At 42.2% G+C, this 21717-nt stretch overlaps 2 protein-coding genes across 4 annotated transcripts; both read right to left on the bottom strand.

Annotated features, from left to right (window-relative positions):
• Positions 1–1755: 1755 nt before the first annotated feature.
• On the bottom strand, positions 1756–16275 carry LOC121566903 (calcium-binding protein 39). 3 transcript variants are annotated; one of them, XM_041876816.2, is made up of 10 exons: positions 16095–16275; positions 12312–12343; positions 11404–11564; positions 10576–10740; positions 9795–9913; positions 5500–5668; positions 5310–5369; positions 4786–4851; positions 4235–4378; positions 1756–4127 (listed from the first exon to the last, which is right to left on the bottom strand). In XM_041876816.2, the coding sequence occupies exons 3-10, from the start codon at positions 11515–11517 to the stop codon at positions 3939–3941; spliced, it is 1026 nt and encodes a 341-aa protein (XP_041732750.1). In that variant the 5' UTR covers positions 11518–11564; positions 12312–12343; positions 16095–16275; the 3' UTR covers positions 1756–3938. The 3 variants fall into 3 exon arrangements, with proteins under 3 accessions (XP_041732750.1, XP_041732748.1, XP_041732749.1); XM_041876814.2 differs by lacking the exon at positions 12312–12343 and having other exon boundaries at positions 16090–16275; XM_041876815.2 differs by lacking the exon at positions 12312–12343.
• Positions 16276–16950: 675 nt separating this feature from the next.
• On the bottom strand, positions 16951–21247 carry LOC121567196. Its single transcript, XM_041877127.2, has 8 exons — positions 21190–21247; positions 20286–20486; positions 20031–20108; positions 18953–19591; positions 18215–18241; positions 17593–17916; positions 17253–17447; positions 16951–17083 (listed from the first exon to the last, which is right to left on the bottom strand). Exons 1-8 carry the CDS (start codon positions 21190–21192, stop codon positions 17021–17023), a joined length of 1530 nt encoding a protein of 509 aa, XP_041733061.2. The 5' UTR covers positions 21193–21247; the 3' UTR covers positions 16951–17020.
• Between the last annotated feature and the right edge of the window lie 470 nt (positions 21248–21717).

Below are 21717 nucleotides of genomic sequence, written 5' to 3'. Positions count from 1 at the left end.
CAATGATGACCAAACTTTCCCCAGTCTGCTTTATGAAAGCACCATCTTCTGAATGGTACCCTATCTGGAATAGTAACATCAAAGTTCATGGTACACGAATTTGGGAAATGATCATTTCCAACAGTAGAATCATTCATTCCATTCACACATAGATACAATCGTGAGGTCCGGGCAGGATGTAACCCCTATAACAACATCAACTCTTGTGCCACATCCATTGTTAAGACATACTAATGCTTGTTTCCATCATATTTTCCACAATAGTACCATTAGCATCTGTATGTGTGCTTCCCCATAAACTATTATGTGCATTAAAGTCGCTGCACCATATCTCTCTAGAGCCCAACGCTCCTGATTTTTCATCAAACATCGCTACAGATAGTTGACAAGTGTTGTAAAAATGGTGTAACTTAATATTACTACCTGCACTGTAGATTTCCACCCTCACACATTAATATTCAGATGGGATAGTTTAATTACGATATACAAGACCTTCCCTTATGAACGTAGCTCACCCACCACCCTGTCCAGTTCATCTATCAGATCTGATTGAAAAATAACCATTAATAAAAAAATCAAGATGTGGTCTAAGCCATGTTTGTTGAACACATATCACATCAGGTTTGATCTCTAAATCTATTACACATTTCTTAAAACTCCTGACCGTTAGCAATAAGGCTTCTGGCATTCCACGTGGTCCTCTGTAGCTCAATTGGTAGAGCATGGCGCTTGTAACGCCAGGGTAGTGGGTTCGATCCCCGGGACCACCCATACGTAAAAATTTATGCACACATGATAAATAAAAGCGTCTGCTAAATGGCATATTATTATATTATTATAACAAAAACCATAACTCTAATTATCATCATACTGAGACATTCCATCATTAGTATTATTAGGAGTCAACATATCAACAATCATGGCGACAGTAACATCTGTTACTCCTATAAACTCAGTTGCTGCTTCCACAATGATCTTCAATTTGGCAGTTCTTCTTTCCACAAATGCAGTCAGGTTGATAACCTTTCCCATGAATGCTATAAAATCAGTCTGATTAACTATTAAGGTGTCCAAATGACACATTTGTGAGAGCAAGATTTCTGAACAGGTCTCGTATCAGTGTCTGGACCAACATAAGCAACATTTCCTACAGCAGGTCCACTTATTCCAGGAGTAACCCTATTAGCTCCATCTTTCTGCCTAATAGTTCCACCAATCTGCATAAGAGACATTATGAGTGATTTTATATCTTTGTGCCTCTCTAGCCTCTATCTGCACATAGTATCCACCAAATGCTGCACTGTGTCTCCCCCAACACACAATTACAACATTTAACCTTGACATTGTTCCCACATTCACCATAATCATGTTCCCCTCCAGGGACATGACTTGTGATTTTCTTCCCCACAAGCACCTTTGTCTCAATCTACCGGAAGTTTGATGTAATTGTTTAAAAAGCCCACTTAAAGGCACAGGCACTTAAAGAGGTACGTCTACACCTACATCATGATGAGTAGTGTGTGAAGAGTACCGTTCTCAAAAGAGAGGAGAGGAAGGAGGGACTGATTAGCACATTGTGTTTATAAAAGGGAAAGGCTACAATAGTCAATTATCCATAGCCAAATAATACCCACATCTCCAACCTCCAGGATATATGCCATAAAAGGAGTGTGCTTGAATCCTAGATGTTTTATTTATTTTACTCTTCCAGACATTCAGCAGAGACAGATACAGGAAAGGACAATCGGAGACAAATAACATTTTGATCACAGGTTCAGTTTATTCCAAATGTTTTTCTTTTATTTCTGTTGTTTAGATCATAGGGGCAAAGCCTTTTTGACACTTCTGAAAGCACCCACACACACAATGTGCTGGGACTGGAGTCAAAGGTTAGACATAGCATGAGATTTGGCTATCTCAAATGTTCATTAATTATTTTTTGGGAAGAAAATTCCAGTACAACATTGTTTGTAGAGAGTACCATGCAGGCAGTAGAGGAACATGCGATTTAAATATGCATTGAGGAATACTGGTCTTTAGCGTACTGTTCTCTGTTGGTTTGCACAATGAAATGGCTGATCAGTCGTCTATTGGGATAAATGGATGAGCTTTCAGTCAAAAGCACTTGGCTCAACATCACTCTCTGACCATATCCTTCACTGCAAGTAAACATGTCAGTTGAGTGGTATATATGCAAGATATTCATATCATCCAATCAACTCCATCCCTCAAATAAATACTGCGTTTCAAATGGCAGATTTGCTCAGTCAGTGTAAAGTAAACAATCTCCAAAGAACATACATAATGCTCTGGAATTGTACTGGAATTTTAACCACAATGAAAAAGGCTCAAACATGGGGGGGGTAAATGGGGGAAAAATGACAATGTGCCAAGTAACTGTCAACTCCTGAAGCGCACTAGATATGTTGAAACACCCCTACACCACCAGAAAGCGGTGAAATTAGAATATAATAATAAACCAGAGTGGATGAGTGGGGGGGAGAATGTTGCGATTCCCTGAAATCCCCACCAACCCCCGGATCAGATTCCAGTTGGGAGATGAAGGGCGTGTTCCTCTGCCCAGGCTTTGCTGAAGCCTGCCAGATCTTACAAACGCCTGGATTTATATTTTACATATCAGCTAAACACATCATATGTTATAGCAATCTGTCAGTCAATGACAGTCGATGACGTGGCACGCAACCATTGGTTGATGCATGCAACGTCTGAGCAGGGGAACGCGACCACTGGCTGGCTGCTCATCACAAACTTAATGTTTCCATTAGCACTCTGCCACATCCCATCCCGGCCTCCCCTCCACCCCACTGTCCTGGCACCCCAGCATATTTTAGTTGTCTGAGTTACTTAAATACAGACGAAAAAACAGAGGATTAAGAAGAGATCCGGGCTAATACCATGACATTCCTCAGCTGTACTAATTATTATTAATGTCCTCTAGGTTAACAACGTAAGAGCTGGCCCTGGCTGGAAGTTATGTACAAAGAAAAACCAGACACCATTTCAATTCAGCAGTAAAATGAAACGCAAAATGTCTGATATTTTTCCTCTTCCACTGTTTTAAAAATTATTTTGATTAGCATTAACGAAAAACTTGATGTTTAAGGTCAAATATATATAATATATATCCATGTGTCAATGTTTCAACAAAATCTACAAAGCAAAAAAAACAAAAAGGCATATGTACACGTTCACCCTGTCCCAAAACAAAAAACAAACCCAATTCAGGCTTGTACCTAAATAATATCTAGCATTTTATCCATACCATCCGCTCTGTGCTGTTTCACAACACACCAATAGCTGCATGGGTCGGCGTGAGGCCATCGGAGAGCCCATTTTAAAAATGCATCACTGTTGCTGCTGTACACGATGAAGGCATAGGTAAGAGTTGGAGCTGGTACTGCGATGCATGTGCTTTTTGCCGTCTGTGGCACTGTAAGTAGACTGGACATGTCATCTCTCAGCCAGCGTTTAGCCTCAAGTATAGCCATGGATGTCACATTTGAACAAGGCATGCAACCAACACTCCAATGTTCACTTTGCCAGTACCTTTCATCTCAAGGTTTATGCTGATATTATATCATTATATGTGTGTGTGTGCGCGTGTGTCAGAAGTCTGCATAGCGCTCAAATGTAGTAGATTTCGTTGTTACTATTTGTTTGAATGACCTTTGTTGTGTTGTTGATGTTACCCTTCCACATGTCTTAATGTGCAAGAAAGCAGCAGCATATTTTATGTTAATCTCTTATCTTTTTAAAGGAGAAACTGGAGAAAAAAAAAACAGCAGAATGAACTGGAGAGTTCCTGATGACTTGATGTGGGCGCGTTATTTTTTTTCAAATGGTTGAAAAACCAGAACAGCAGCAGCTACTGATGAGTCTGTTATCCAAATGTTGTCTGGACCCCTTAAGCCCCTCCCTCAGGCCTCCTGGGGGGCCGGCCTCTTCAGATCTCTGATCTGTTTGACCAGGTACGTCTTTTCATCGTTGAACTGTTCGTCCTCCGTCCTGTCGTTCTGGAACTTGGAGAGGAACTCAATGAGTTTGGTCTGGTTCTTCAGAAGAATGTCCAAGATGGGCTGTGTCTTGTTGGGGTTGGCCACAAACACCTACATGGGAAGGAATAGGATAAATTATTTTTACAATCCAACTAAACTCAAAGACAAATTGCACCGCCTGCTATAGCCTTGTGCTAGTCTCTCGTTTTTCCTTTTACCTTGAAGACATGGAAGGCCTCAAACTGGATGTTGCGGCTTTTGTCTCGAAGAAGGTTCATCATTAGCTTGAGGTTCTCTGGCTTGCTGATGTATTTCGTCATGATGGTGAAATTGTGTCGATCGAGAAGAAGCTCTCCCAGCAACTAGATTGTTTCAGAGTGACAAAAAACAAAGTATTAATTGCAATTACAGTCTGGGGTAGGTGAAAAAGTAATCATTTATTTAATGCCATGTTTGAACCATAAGATTCCACTAAAACGATGTAAATAGATATAAATCATTATAGTTGGGTTTATACAAGGCAAAGTGAACATACTGCTACGCATTGGCAAAAATAGGGGAGGACGTTACCAGGCAGATGAAACGTATCTAAAACCTACTCCAGGCACAGGTTGGCGCTACATCAGTCAGCTTGCTGCTTGGTTATATTTTCAGTAACCAAACACCATGTAAGAGACCACCTCATCTATATTTAGCCATTAAAAACACATACATACAAATACTACATGAGAGCTGTTTACTACAACAGGAACAGGACCCACATTCTTACCTTGAGGGATTGCCTTTTAGTCACGTAGTTCTCTGAGTGGAGTAACTTCTCATATTCACTGAAGAACTGGAGGGAGGGGAGGAGAAAGATAACCATCTGAGTGAATGTCAAGCCACTATTTCAGAGTGCATCTGCTTGTTTGCAAACTCGGTGACAAGCCAACTAGTGATTTTCCCACACTGACAGACAGGCAGCTGCCTTGTATTCAGAACAGTCACATCATGTCAAATGCCTGGCTTTTATGTTAGGAGAAAAACAGTTGCTGAGTACTGAGCTCCCACTTCTCAAGTTAATTTCCATATTCCCTGGTATACTTTTCATGGTTCTCAGAGATGTCTCTAAACTAGTCAGTCAGGCGGGGGTTTAGCACAAATAAACTCAGCTTGTCCTGGAGTGACTTCAGACCGTCTTAAAAAGCTCCATTAACAGTGACAGGTTGCTATTCAGAGAAAGGAACATTGGAAGAAACGCATCATGGAGATGTGTTCTCGCCGGGTTATATTTCAACAATGTGGAGGACTTACCCTGTCGTAATGCTGCTCAAGGAACTCCGCACTCAGAATCTTGTGTCTCGTTAGCAAGTCCTGGAAGAAGAACACACAGGTATTTTAACCAATGAGCTGAAAAGTACAGGCCCTCTATCTAGGCCCCAAGAAACCCATGGTCCTAGAGATACAGGTCTGAGAAAAAACACACTTCTTTTCAAAAACTCACTTTAAAAGTTGCGAATGCGTCTGAGGCGATGTCGAACGTGGACATCTCCACGTATCTGAAGAAGTCGTAGAACTGCTCGGCCCCCAGGGTGATCTTGGCCAGTGGCTCGTGCCTGATACACTCCCTCAGCATGATGCCACAGTTCAGAGCGATCTCTGGAGACTCGTACCTGCCAGGAGGACATTGGAATAGGAAGGAGGTATCCAGTTATTACGACGCAAATAGGGTTGGGTGACGTCCACCTTTGTCCTATCATATACATACAAACACATACATATAAATACATATACATATATATATATACACATATACATATATATATATATACATATATATATATATACACACATATCCTTTAAAAAAATATATTTCCCTTTATTACTTTCCAACCCCACCACCCCTTCCCTAATTGGAGTAAACTAGTGAACAACAATGCTTTGGCCTCTACTTCCAGCTTATACATACTATATACATTTGATGGACACAGTCAATTTTACAATAATTATATTTTGTTTGTTTTTACTCCTGGACTTCCTCAACCTCTCTGATAATTTTCATGATGTTTTACAAAAGTTCTGAACCCTTCTATTCTCATTGTTTCTACAGATTGTAAAAATATTTTTTTTTGCTAAAAGTATTATTATATTATTGATCGATTGACTATGACTTTTCAGATCACCCAGTAGTGCTATCTGCAGTGTCAGCTCCAGGTAAATATTGCAATCCTTTAGCCATTCCTGAACCTGTGTCCAAAAACAAGCTACAAATGGACAGTACCAAAACAAATGATCTAATGATTCTGTCTCTTCGCAGCAAAATCTGCAGAGCTTGGAAGATTGTATCCCCCATATAAATAACATTCTATTGGTAGCAAGAATTTTGTATAATAATTTAAATAGAACAATTATAAGTTTTGAATCCGGCGTCGTTTTGCGTATCAGTTCATAAACACTATGCCATGGAATCGGAACGTCAAAAATCTCTTCCCAACTATTTTGCAATCTATATGGGACAGCTATCAATCCTTTGGTCCTTAAATGAAACTGGTATACTTTTTTATTTATCACAATTTTCTTTAACCAATTATGTTCTTTAATGCAGGGCCGACAGACAAGTTCCTTACTTTTTCCCCCCTTCCACTTTTGTGGTAATGCTGCAATTATTTGGTTGTAATTTTGGGTAGAGCAGACATTTTCATATGTTTTTGTTAGCTGCATGTGCGACATAACTCCACCAGTCCTACCTATGATATATTTTACAAAGATTATACCTTTAAAAAAAAAAAAAATAAGTCAAAAAAATAACTGTTTTTTTTATCAATTAGTATATTTGAGTTTAACCACAATATTTGTTGCATTATTTGTTCTCATACTGTTTGTTCTATCATAAAGCTGTGATTGACAATTGTTATTTTTGAAAGCCAAAACTTTAGGACAACACCTTCATTAGGCTAGAATATTGGGGAAATAAGTGAATGTTCATAACTTTAACTTGTCGTAAAGCTTTTATGAAAGGCCAGTAGGAGGAATAAGGATAGGTTATTGGCCATTTGGTTTTCAACATCGCTTGGAGGGATTTTCACGGTCCGCATTGATCATTTCTTTCTTAATAAGCTTAAACTTGATTAAACTGGTCATTCGATTTTCTATAGGCTATTGATATGGTTTGTTCTCCCTCATTATTAGTCTGCTGGCTAACTTATGTTTTTAGGCTATTAAAATTACTTTTTGAGATGGAACTCCTTTTCATTCATTGTTTGATCAGGAGAAAGCCATGCATAAAACATTGTCATATTCATATAGCCTATCGAATGGAGAGAGAAGGGAAAACAAGCTACGTTTTTTTTTAAACAACTAAACACAAGATGGTTAAGGAGTGTCCAGTATTTTAAAAACTATTATCCTGTCTGGCCTACATTCCCCTCCTGCGTTCTGTATCACATATTTATTGAAATACACTGCTCAAAAAAATAAAGGGAACACTTAAACAACACAATGTAACTCCAAGTCAATCACACTTCTGTGAAATCAAACTGTCCACTTAGGAAGCAACACTGATTGACAATACATTTCACATGCTGTTGTGCAAATGGAATAGACAACAGGTGGAAATTATAGGCAATTAGCAAGACACCCCCAATAAAGGACTGGTTTTGCAGGTGGTGACCACAGACCACTTCTCAGTTCCTATGCTTCCTTGCTGATGTTTTGGTCACTTTTGAATGCTGGCGGTGCTTTCACTCTAGTGGTAGCATGAGACGGAGTCTACAACCCACACAAGTGGCTCAGGTAGTGCAGCTCATCCAGGATGGCACATCAATGCGAGCTGTGGCAAGAAGGTTTGCTGTGTCTGTCAGCGTAGTGTCCAGAGCATGGAGGCGCTACCAGGAGACAGGCCAGTACATCAGGAGACTTGGAGGAGGCCGTAGGAGGGCAACAACCCAGCAGCAGGACTGCTACCTCCACCTTTGTGCAAGGAGGAGCAGGAGGAGCACTGCCAGAGCCCTGCAAAATGACCTCCAGCAGGCCACAAATGTGCATGTGTCTGCTCAAACGGTCAGAAACAGACTCCATGAGGGTGGTATGAGGGCCCGACGTCCACAGGTGGGGGTTGTGCTTACAGCCCAACACCGTGCAGGACGTTTGGCATTTGCCAGAGAACACCAAGATCGGCAAATTCGCCACTGGCGCCCTGTGCTCTTCACAGATGAAAGCAGGTTCACACTGAGCACGTGACAGACGTGACAGAGTCTGGAGACGCCGTGGAGAACGTTCTGCTGCCTGCAACATCCTCCAGCATGACCGGTTTGGCGGTGGGTCAGTCATGGTGTGGGGTGGCATTTCTATGGGGGGCCGCACAGCCCTCCATGTGCTCGCCAGAGGTAGCCTGACTGCCATTAGGTACCGAGATGAGATCCTCAGACCCCTTGTGAGACCATATACTGGTGCGGTTGGCCCTGGGTTCCTCCTAATGCAAGACAATGCTAGACCTCATGTGGCTGGAGTGTGTCAGCAGTTCCTGCAAGAGGAAGGCATTGATGCTATGGACTGGCCCGCCCGTTCCCCAGACCTGAATCCAATTGAGCACATCTGGGACATCATGTCTCACTCCATCCACCAACGCCACGTTGCACCACAGACTGTCCAGGAGTTGGCGGATGCTTTAGTCCAGGTCTGGGAGGAGATCCCTCAGGAGACCATCCGCCACCTCATCAGGAGCATGCCCGGGCGTTGTAGGGAGGTCATACAGGCACGTGGAGGCCACACACACACTACTGAGCCTCATTTTGACTTGTTTTAAGGACATTACATCAACGTTGGATCAGCCTGTAGTGTGGTTTTCCACTTTAATTTTGAGGGTGACTCCAAATCCAGACCTCCATGGGTTGATAAATTTGATTTCCATTGATAATTTTTGTGTGATTTGTTGTCAGCACATTCAACTATGTAAAGAAAAAAGTATTTAATAAGATTATTTCATTCATTCAGATCTAGGATGTGTTGTTTAAGTGTTCCCTTTATTTTTTTGAGCAGTGTAGGTTATAGCAAATAGGAATAGGAAAATTACTCGGAATGTCACTTGTGTGCTGCCCTGCGAGACTCTGTTCTTTACTGCGGGGTACCAGTCAAGTTCAAATAGGCTAAACCATCGTCTGTCACATCACGATGCTATCGTAATATCGCCCAACCCTAGACAAAAGACCACGCACTACAACCCCCGACATTGTAAATGACAGGATATTTAAATAGGATATAGGGCAGGGTTCCCCAACTGGAAGCCCGCAGGCAGAAATTTGGCCCACAGGTGATTTTATTTTGGGGGGGACATAAAACACTGTAAAACGGCAGGAAATCAGCTCCAAGTGATTTTAATTTAACAAATCTGTTCCCATGTATTCCCACGCATAATAGAGAAACACGTGATCGTATACAAATATAAGCAAAGTTTGAAGTCTACAAATTATTTGTAATTATGTTCCGGCCCCGGACCATCCCCTCAAGAAAAAAAATCATCCCGCGGCTGAATCTAGTCGATGATCCCTGATATAGGGCATTGTCAATGTCTCTAATTAATACGATATCTGCTGTTTGTCAAATTCTGCAGTATTTATCTTTCTATTTCCATTTATTTAATCATTCTGTAAAGTGTATTCACACAATGTGGTAATTTACTTCAAATAAAGCTTAACTTGACTGACAAAAAAAGGTATCCACTTATTACCCAACACAAAAACATTACACCCCAACATTGTAAATGACAGGGTGTAGTGTAGGTTTGGGCGCCCCAGGCCTCACCCTTTGAGCAGCATGAAGAGGATGTTCTGCTGAGTGCAGAGGTACTCCACCGTGGGCGTCCGCGTCCCGATCTGACGCCGCAGGATGTTGTTGAAAATCTGAGCCACATCCTTCTTACCCTGATGGTGAACAGAAATCATAATGTTAGAAAGGTGTGGAAATCACAAGGGGTCAGATTTCAAACAGACATGGTTTCCGGCAGTTTCTAAACAATGTTCTCTTATTTTGAACTTCTAATACTGAAGTTTTTCTGAATCCAATGTTCTTATACATGTTATGGTGATAAAACAGATTCACCTATTAACACCATTGGTGAATCGTCACGTTTCAAATTAGTATCATTGAGTTGTTTTGAACCTATTATCAAATTCAGCCTTCCCATAGCAGGAATAGCCAAGACATATGTCTCTTCTGATGGGTGAGAATGACACAGACCCACTGAAGGATGTGGAGGTTGAGCGTGTCAAAGAGGAGAATCACACTGACTCAGGCTGATAAGGTGACTCAGTGAAGCCTACACACACCTACTACCACCACACACACACAAAATGGGCAAGTATTGCAGTTAGCAAAAAAGCATGTGAAAGCATGTCCATGTGCCAGTAAGAGACAGAACACAGTCAGTCTTTTGTCTCTTTCTGTACATGCACATAAATCTGTCTCTCTCACTCCGTCCCAAAGATACCCTCCTTTCTAGTCAGCATCTCAAAATAAATCTCTCATATCTCTGCATCTGTCTCAAAGACAGACAAACAAACATGCACAGTGTAAAGTGTCTCACCTCAAAGTCGATGAGCTGCAGGTCAGCTACGAGGGTGCTGAGCAGGCCGCTGTTGTAGAGCTCCTGAGCCAGCTGGGCCACCGCCTCAGTCTGGGGCTCCTTCTCATTGGTCCCATAGAGAATCTCCTTCATCGCCACCAGGCTCTTAGACACCTCTTCTGTGGCCTGGACACACACACGCGCAAAGACAGACACAGATGAAATTAGCTCTTTACATAAATATTAGCTAGCTCTCCATCAGTCACCATACTGTTTCCTATGACCTAGCTAACCCCCACACACCCACCATCCCATGTCGTCCTGAAATGATCCTATCATACACTATTTTCAGTCTAGAAATGGCTTGATATGAAAGGAAACTAAACCCTCAACAGGTTTTTGACACTGATGTCTCTAGTTATCAAACATGAAAGGCACAATTTTTTCATCATGTAAATCTCGAAACACAAGTACCCCCCCCCTTCCACCAGGGCTCTCCAACCCTGTTCCTGGAGAGCTACCATCCTGTAGGTTTTCACTCCAACCCTAATCTAGCGCACCTGATTCTAATAACTAGCTGGTTGATAAACTGAATCAGGTTAGTTACAGCTGGGGTTGGCGCGAAAACCTACAGAAGGGTAGCTCTCCAGGAACAGGGTTGGAGTACCCTGCCTTACACTGTAGTCAATTTAAACTCTTAGAGGGAGGGGTTTGAAATTCCCCACTCCATAGCTTCCATAGAATCTCTGAGGTCACTAGTCATGTTAGCATAGTGGGAGAGAGGTGTACCTAGGAGATACTCGTCTGTACCTGTCTGTGTGTGTGTGTGTGTGTGTGTTGGTTGTTTACCTTCTCAGCCTTCTTGTCAGAGATGTCGTGTTTCTCCAACACCGTCATGCTGTCCTTCAGGTTCTTGACGATGTCCGCCGGCGACTTGTGGGACTTGCCAAAGGGGAACGGCATGGTGGCGAGTTACCGTGGTCGACCAAGCAGCGAGTGCACAGTCCTACCTATCCACAGGGAAGAGAGGAAAGATAAACAACTGAAGGGGATGAAGAATGAAAGAGAGAAAGAAAGGGATCGCAGAGAAAGACTAAACCAAACTGTGTGACAGAAGAGTTGTTCAAACTGCATTGGCACTGACTCAGAGAGCTCAGTGAGAAGGAGCCAATCAGTACTAAGGCACTAATCAGACCTCTCCCATGAACCAACCCAGGGCCAGGAGTTTACCTGGGGACTATCATACCGGCCAGAGTACAACACACAAGGAAGGCAGCACTTATTACAATGTGACTCACTATTCATCATAAATCATACCGATACCAAGATACAACATAGCCTACTGACTCACAATTCATAAGTCATACTGAAACTAAGATTCATATTGCTAAGAAACAACAGGTTGTAGAGGGGCAGGCTAAACAGATTGATCTGAAGACGGAAACAGCTGAATGAGGTGGAAGCAAAATGATTCTCACCCTCATACTGAGATTTGATATCAAGCATTAGAATCATTATTCTAATTGTGCATGAGGTTGTTGAAAGGGCAAGCTAACTTCAGGAGTTGTTTACTTTGTAACTATGGATCTTATTGATTGATTGGTTTACTGACCAGTTGCATCATAAGGGGAGGTGATGTTGAGACATGACTGATCGGTCAGTGTTAGTCAATGATTACAGAGGTAGAATGTCCTCTGCCCTACCCTACTCCAAAGGGGCCTCTACATGTTGTTCAGGTCACAGAAAATACCACTTACCAGTACTTATCCCCTTCTCCAGCCTCTCCCCACTAGTGTAAACAACACACAAACACACCACTGTTCAGCCACATATCCTTCTTTCTGTCAATGAACTCACACACACACAACCCTCCCCAGACAAACGGTAAGGTGCTTATAACCTTATCTAGTGGTGGCATAGAGCAGTGAGAGCCTGGGGAATGCATGAGCCCCTCAGTGGGACGTGTCAGACCTTCTCTCGCTGAGCTTTTATCTAGGGAGGGGATGGCCAACTGGCAGCCCTCGGATGAATTTCCAAATAAATATAATAATTGGGAACTCAGTCAGGGTCTCAACTTACTGTTACGAGTTAGAATAGTACAATACACATTTACATTTTAGTCATTTAGCAGACGCTCTTATCCAGAGCGACTTACAGTTAGTGAGTGCATACATTTTTATTTTTTTTCATACTGGCCCCCCATGGGAATCGAACCCACAACCCTGGCGTTGCAAACACCATGCTCTATCAACTGAGCTACATCCCTGCTGGCCATTCCCTCCCCTACCCTGGACGACGCTGGGCCAATTGTGCGCCGCCCCATGGGTCTCCTGGTCGCGGCCTGCTACGACAGAGGGTGCAATTTCTAAATGTGGTTGTGCATCAGCAGTTTCTCTTGCTGTGTCAGTCAATTAGTCCATGTCAGCTAAACATTTTTAGATTGGCAAGTTAGTTTAGTGGCCAACTATGTAAACTTGTTATCGTGGTGGAATTACCGGCTCGGGGGCCCCCTTTCATTTAGTTAGTTAGTCTCAATCATATCATTAACTGCAAACATTTCTATCCACCCTATGTCACAATGTTTAGAATTACAGGGAATTAGCTGTAAAACAGCCCATTTTCCTCTCTGCCCCATGGCAAAATGAGTAGAATTGCATTAAATTAGTTATAAAAATCGCTAAATCTTCTCTCCACCCATGGCAAAATGTGTAGAATTGCACAGGGCGGTGCAGAAAGGTGACCAACTTAAAATGTCCCCCATTTTCAAACAGCCATGACAATGCAGGTTGTCCAAAGATAGCTGAGGAACGCTCAACTCTGTTCTCATATCGAGGCGGAGTTGAGTATTGATAACTGGTTGTGTGATTTGCTAGCAACAACATTGAGTCACCACCAGTTGATACTAGTAAAAATTGTAATTCTTAAAACACCTACCTCTACTTAAGTTTGTACCTAACTGCAGTCCTTCCGCTGGGTACTGAAATTCATACTTTTAATAAAAACTTTTGAATACAACCACCAACCTTTTCCTCATTTGTTTTACTTAACTGGAGATGTAGCGCCCTTTAAATACTACATAAACTGAGATCCAATTGGCACAAACGCATTTGCGCCGAGCAACACAAATTAGGAACGTAGGTGGTTGTATTCGATAAAAGTATCGATTGATGGGGACTCAATGTTGTTGCTAGCAAATCACGCGACCTGTTATCAATACTCAACTCTGCCTTGATATATGAGAAAGGAGTTGAGCGTTCCTTAGCTATCGAAAGACAGCGTGGATTCCAATAGCAATGTTATGTGTACAGTCAAGACCAGTGAAGTTACTCCCAGAATGCAGTAGTGGAAAAAGTACCCAATTGTCATACTTGAGTAAAAGTAAAGATACCTTAATGGAAAATGACTCAAGTAAAAGTGAAAGTCACCCAGTAAAAGTCAAAAAGTATTTGGTTTTAAATACACTTAAGTATGAAAAGTAAATGTAATTGCTAAAATATAATAATTCAGTATCAAAAGTAAAAATCATTTCAAATTCCTTATATTAAGCAAACCAGATGGCACAATTTTCTTGTTTTTTGTTTTAATTTTTATTTACGGATAGCCAGGGGCTCAGACATCATTTACAAACGATGCATGTGTGTTTAGTGAGTCCGCCAGATCAGAGGCAGTAGGGATGATCAGGGATGTTCTCTTAATAAGTGTGTGAATTTGACAATTTTCATGTCCTGCTAAGCATTCAAAATGTAACAAGTACTTTTGGGTGTCAGGGAAATGGAGTAAAAAGTACATATTTTATTTAGAAATGTAGTGAAGTAAAAGTTGTCAAAAATATAAATAGCAAAGTTAAGTACAGATACCCCAAAAAACTACTTAAGTAATACTAGTATTTTTACACAAATACTTTACACCACTGCCAGAATGTAGTGGATAATGTGTGAGACAGAAGGTGATGTACCAGCCCGGTCTGTATGTCTGTCAGACAGTCAGCTTTGGCAACCTGTTTCCAAATGGGATCTTCCCCTGACCTGTGAACCCAAACTCTGGCACAGACTCTGACCTATGTCTTGGCATCTACATTTAGAATTAGAACCCCACACTGGAGCCAAGAATATAACCAACTAGCACTGAAGGCTGACATCTACCTGCCCCCGGTTTGAACGCTGAGTTTCCCTGGCTAATTCGATATTATTAATCTCAGCGCACCTTTCAATTTAACCAGGTGGTCAATCCGCGTTTCACTCGCAGGCTAATATTCGTTCATGTAGGCAGCACTTCTCTACTCGAGGGGCTCCCAAACTCGGTCTTGGGGCCACTACACAGCTGATTCAAATAATCAACGATTGATGAGCTGTGTAGTGTTAGGGCAAAAAACTAAACGTGCACCCAGGGGAGACCACAACAAGGCAGAGTTTGGCCAACTCTGCTCTACTCCAATGTGACCCCCTTTAGCTATTAGAATGACGTGGATCAGCAGACAAAACAGATTTAAAATGTATACGGCTGTTTATTAAGTATTAACTAGATAGGGAATAACTAATTCACAATTGTAGCTCTGCAGATTGCATGGTACTTTTCCATGATGATTTTGGTAATAGTACATGCAACTCGAGCGACTCTGGTAGCCTGCTAGACTGGTCCCTCATAACGAGCACGGGCTAGCATTGGAGAGCTAAATTGGAAAATGACGTAGTGCAGCTAACTAGTTAGAAGACAGTTCACAAATGCATAGGTAGTTAGGTAACTTGCTATGTACTACCACAATAAACCATTCTTGCATCAACCCCTCATTACTAATTTAGTTTAGCTAGCATAAGCAAGCGCAGTGAACCGCCCTCGTCATCCATGCTATGGAGCCCCACAATACTGCGCACAATATCATTTCGTGTTGGTTAGCTAAGAAACCACTAGTTCTAACATTTTGATAACTCGGTAGTTACCTTGTTAGCCAGTAAATTAGTTTAGTTTCATTATCAGACTATTTCAATCCGTGTCCATCAATAGTCGTGCAACCCCTCCAGCCTGCTAACTAACGTTAGCTCATATTGTGGTCCATACGGATGGCCTAAATACACACCAAGCTTTTAAATTTGACTAGCTATTTAGCTCGCTTGCTAATTTAGCTATCACAACGGCAACGCTGTCTGGCTATGCTAAATAGCTAGAACCCTAGTTAGCCAACTATTGACCTAACTAGCCAACTAACAACAGTGCCAGCTACCTACCGTGCTAACTACTCTAGTTCAAGATAAGTTTGCGATTCTGCTAGTTTTTTGCGTTCAAGATCTTGCTAACTTCTCGTGTGTAGCAGCTAGCTAGATAATATCTAGCTAGCTAACTTCCTACTGAGTAGTTACCAGCCAGGCTAACGCTAGCTAACAAATAACGTTATACGCGAACGCTTTGACAGGCCTCCGCTAGCTGGCTAACGTCGTTAGCTACTCTAGTCAGCTAACTTAACTGCCTGGCGTTAGCTACCATTGGCCAATGTAGGCAGGCCAGCTAATTGTCATCAAAATGACAAATACAATATCAAACCTTACAAACTCGATCTTTTCACTCTCCACCGATGTGTTTGAACAGCTAACGGCAATGTAGCTATGTCCGGTTGGATTAGAAACTCCTTTGTTTTCCTTATTTGTCGCCTCCCCTTGTTTGAAATGTTGTATGGCTAGCTAAATTTCCTAGTCCTTTAATGTGTACGAGTGCGACTGGTTAGCAATGTGGTTGGGCATCGAGGTCTACCGCCCCCCACTGGTCGTATAACGCTATAGCATCTGCACATGGGGCTCGCGAGTGTCCACAGGGAGGCGCTCGTGCACCAGGAAAAGAGTGCATGAATGAATTCATCAATGATGTATATAAATATATGTGTATATCACAGGAGGCTGCTGAGGGGAGGACGGCTCATAATAATGTCTGGAACGGCGCTAATGGAATGGCATCAAGTACATGGAAACCATGTGTTTGATGCGTTTGATACCATACCGCTCCAGCCATTACCACAAGCCCGTCCTTTACAATTAAGGTGCCACCAACCTCCTGTGGTGTATATATAAATCATTGGAATCCACACACACCTAAAGAGGGCTAAGGTGAATCCACACACCCTAAACAAAAAGTTATTGCCTTCCCCCGTGAGGCACAACCTTATAAAGCCTCTTGGTTCCGGGAGACTAATGTGTACAGGTTTCCCAGAGTAAAGAGGCTAAACCTTAAAAAGTTGTAATGAATGAATAGGACTACTGTATTCTATTAGCTTTGGAGCCTTCCCAAAACCAACCCTGGACAAAATATTCATTTTTTGTCAAGACCTGCCAATCTAAACAAAACAAACATCAGAATGGGATTTTATGTTTATTGAAAAATAGGATGAAAGAAAATGTAAATCCCTGGTGTGTGTGTATGTTTGTGGGCGCACATCTGTGTGTGTGTTTAAGGGATCTCTGGCTGTGGTGTGATGAAGATTTCAGTTCAGCATTTCTGAAAGCAGCCTCCACAGCAGCACATCTTCCTCAGCCATCTGATAAACCTGCGAGGGAGGTAGTAACCAATGACAAGAATGGAACAATATGGACACTACTGCAACACTTCAAAATTGTGACTCATGGTCCTTTACTATCTCCTTTTATGTGTCCATCTGTCTGCTAGCTTTTCCCTCTCTCCACTATTTAATTATCTTCTGTCTACTTAAAACTCACCTCTTCTTGATGGTCTTGCGACATTTCTTCGCCCCCCCCTGTCTCATTCTCCTGTTCCTTCTTCTCCTTCACTTCTTCCTTCTCCACTTGCTTTACTTGGAACATTTCCTCATCAGGCAGGATGCTAATCTCCTCTACCTCATCATAATCAATCTCATTGGTTTCTCCTGTCTGATCTCCATTAGTGTCCAGAGTCTGAGAAACATAATACAACATTTAAACATCTTTCCAGCACAGCTATAATCTTACAGATCTACACTAGCTTTCCTCTATGTGGCACCATGTGTGTGGATCTGACTGAAAGAGAGAGAGGGAGCCTGGTTCTTATCAGTCTTCTTACCAGTACAGGTGTTCCAGTCCTGTCAGTGTTGCCTGTCTGTCCTCCCTCAGTCTGGGTGGAGATGGGTGGTAGATGGGTGGTCTGTGGCCATGCCAGGGTCGGCGGTGGAACCTTCAGTGGGGGCAGGCGGTGGGGGCGAGGGAGGGGTGGAGCGGCGGTGGTCTGGAGGTTAGAGGGAGGGATGCGAACAGGGAGGAAGAGGGGGGGAGTGGCAGTGGTCTGGAGGGTAGCGGTCAGTGGAGAAGCGGTCAGTGGAGCAGTGGTCAAAGAGACAGAGGTCAAGGAGGTCATAGTCACTGGAGTAGATGACCTGTAGTTCTGACTCTTGATGGGAAGATTAGCGGTACAAGATTAGTTAACATGATTAATCACAAGATCACAGTGAAAAGATACAGCCCACTGGGCACAGACGTCAATTCAACAACTATTCAACGTTGGTTCAACGTCATTTCATTGAAATGACATGGAAACAACGTTGATTCAACCAGTGTGTGCCCAGTGGGAATACGTGTATCAAAACCGAACAAGTCTTACATACTGGGAGAATATTGTAGCTGCAGTAATTAATCAGTAATGAATATATGTCTGTAGAAATACTGAATTAATCCAGTAAACAACCTACCACTGACTCAAGAGTAGCGAAGTCATTCTGCATGAGAGACAGAGGTGCAGGGTTAGATCGTGTGGCTAAACCTACGAGCTCTCACACTCATGTCAGAATTAGACGTTCATCCATGTTTCTCAAACGTCAAATTTCAAAGTTGTTCCAAATGTCACATTTCTAAGTGTTTTGGTTAAGTTTAGGCATTAACTCAGAATTTTTAAGTTAGGGTTAAGTTCAGGCATTAACTCCAAATTCTTAAAGTTAGATATTAACTCCGAATGGTTAAGGTAAGGGTATGGTTTGGGATAGGCTTAAAACAAAAATATCAAAAACAACTTTCTACCACTGTATTTGAACCTGCAACCTTTGGAATCAGATGCTTACGCCTATCCACCATCCCTGTCCACAATGCTGTAGCAAAATCGAAACCTACTTGAAGGGAACAGTGCTCACTGTTGCCACTAGTGGCCGGTTTCAACGTTATCTCCTGATGTCCTCAGACATGGATGGACGTTGAATACTGACTTGTATAATGGGTGACCTGGCTGGGCTAAACATAACCTGCACAATGCATTTATATAAAAAACTAACAGGCCTCAAACGTGAGTTAACCCAATCCAAAATAATGACGCAATACTGAAGGCTATTATAGTGCACAATGTGAGTTGTAAAGAAACCTGAATGCTATTCTTCCCTCCCTGTTTCCACCATTATACCAGCTGACTTACAGCATGCTGTGGTGTGTGGTGTTCTTACCTCAACTTCCACAGCGGCTATTTTCTGCACTCTGTCTAGCATGGGTCCAATGCCCTCCTCCAGTTCTCTCCAGTAGTTTCTGAAAGAGCCCACGACTAACTCCTGCTGGAGCTTCCAAGCATCCAACATCATCTGGTCTTGCTTGATCTGCTTTCTGACCATGTGACACATGTCGATGTCTTGGAGTTTATTAAAATCCTCAAACTCATTTTGGACCTTGTCCATGAACTCTGCAACGATTTCCTTGAAAATGTTCACTGGCTTCGCTCTTTGACCTCTTATACTCTCTTCCTCTTCTGCCACCTTCACTAGTTGGCCGGCTCTTCTCCCATTCATTACCATCTTTACATTCGGGTGTCTTGATATTTGTCTGTCTCTTCTTCCTGCAACCTCTAGCACTGGCCTCATCAATCTCTCACCCTTCCCAAACTTCCTAACCATCCTTTCCTCCAGCTTAGCTTCCTCTTCGCTCTGATTCAGCCCCAGAGCTCTGTCCAGGGTCTGGCCTAGGGATCCCAGGTCTTTGGTGACCTTCTCATGGTAGTAAGCCAGATCCTCTTTCAAGTATCTCATGGTCCTCTCTCTGGCTTTAACAAACAGGGCCTTCTCTTTCTCCTTCTCCTCACACAGGAGGACTGTCTGCATCATTCACACACACACACACACACACACACACATTCACACACACAACCTGTGTTCATCTTTGACTCCTTCTACGACAGGGGTCGGCAACAGGTAGTTTAGTTTTTGCTCAAAAAATACTGTAAAATCATCAGGAATTCAGCTAAAAATGAGTTTAATTCAGGGAATTTGTTCCCAAGTATTCCCACGAATAAAATAAGAGACTTGATCGTGTCTCAATGTAATCAAAGTATGAAATTACTGTTAATTTCAAATACAATCGCTTGTTGGGTTTAGTTGTGGTCAGTTTGCAGTGTACAAATTATATTATAATTATGTTGAGGACCCCCGACCATCTTCTCCGACCAAAATCAGCCTGCGGCTTAATTTGGTTGTCTACCCCTGTTCTACGTCACTTCTAAGACAAAAAGTTACAGTGAAAACACAGGTCACTTACCAGGTCATGGATCCCAGAGAGTGGGTTGGTTTTCTCTCTCATCTCTTCAGAGTGGGATAACGCTCCTTGTTGGTCAAGCTAATCGAGAGAGAGCATTTGAGATTTTTCAGATATAACATAAGAATAAAAAAAGACTCAATCATACACATTCCTATGGTATTATGCAAATAGTTATAGCCACAATATAGTTGACGAACACAGTGAAACACACACACACACAAACTAGTATGTCATGCTGCAGGACTAGAGTCCTACCTGTGTGTGTGGCTGCAGGTTGATGAAGGCCCTCTCAGGTGATGGTGGTCTCGGGCTCTGTTCCACTGGGTCTCGGTTCTCAGGGATGGGCTGCAGAACACCTGTTGATGTCATACTCACCTGAGGTCTCCTATTCATGTTCCTGTTTCTGGACACACTCTGTCTGGGTTCAAAGTTTGGGTTCCTGACCACACGACCTAACTGGGAGCACAATGACAGGAGCACATTACACTCAAATCCATTTATCTAGCAGTTGTATGCTATTTTTTTTGTTTTTAAGCCATAGCATAGGTCCACTTACCTGATAGAGCAATAAGGGAATCCATGTGTAGATCAATAATAATAATAAAAGGCTACATTTAATTTCTATAGGGCTTTTCATTACAGAGCTATCTCAAAGCTCTACTGAGGAAAACATTTAATATATATATATATATATATATATATATATATATATATACAATTAAAAAAAAACATACAGTACATTTCGAATCAAGGCAGGTAAAATACCAATAATGGGCTAGGTGCTAAATACATTTTAGAATGGGACTAGGACTATGAAAAATACAGTCTGTAGAAGTGGGTTTTGCAGCCAGTTTTAAAAGTTCCGAGTGATGTAGCGGCTCTCAGATGGTCAGGGAGAGCATTCCATAGGCGAGGGGCAAGGGAGCAAGCAGAAGGCTCGGTCCCGCTTAGTTCGGAGACGTGTCTTACGGACTTGAAGCAGTAGGGAGTGCCTAGAGCGGAGAGTGCATGGTGGCTCGCTGATTGAGATGAGGTCACTGATGTATGTGCGGCTTAATCCATTCATGTTTTTAAATGCAAGCATGAGGATTTTGAAGTCGATCCTGTAGTTAACCTGTAGTTTTAGGCCTATATGGGACGACATATTGCTCTTAATTACCATATAGGAAAGACGGGGCCTGCGCACTGGCTTACGGTGGTGCCCTTCCTCACTAGCGTCTGTCTGCATCACTGGAGGGAAGAAGAAGGCCTATTCAATTTCATTAGGCCCAAAATTACATTCACAACAGACAGAAGACATTTGGTCATGAAAAAAATAAACAACCTACTTAAATATTGTGAGCTATTAAACTCAAATTTGGCAACAAATAATACATTCACATGCCTTGCTTTAAAATGTACCCTCTCTCCTGCAATCACAAATCAAGAAAGTAACCTAGAATGTAGTGTTCTGGAACTCTTGTAATGTTCTACTTGTTATTATGACGCTCTTAAATAATGTTTTTATTATGCACAGGTGCAGTGTCATCACATGGTTGAGTTTTGACCAATATAGACCCCTCTACACAGAGTGAAAACATTGTAGCAACATGCAACAATGTATCACATTTCAATGTGCATTTTCTAAATAATGGACAGCTGACTCTGATAGGCTAATGGACCAATTAGTTCAAGTTTACTGGGTCAG

The sequence above is a fragment of the Coregonus clupeaformis genome, chromosome 5 (genome assembly GCF_020615455.1).
Source record: "Coregonus clupeaformis isolate EN_2021a chromosome 5, ASM2061545v1, whole genome shotgun sequence".
NCBI classification, from domain to species: domain Eukaryota; kingdom Metazoa; phylum Chordata; class Actinopteri; order Salmoniformes; family Salmonidae; genus Coregonus; species Coregonus clupeaformis.
The sequence above is the reverse complement of the archived record's forward strand: the minus strand, read 5'-3'. Positions and strand labels throughout refer to the sequence as shown.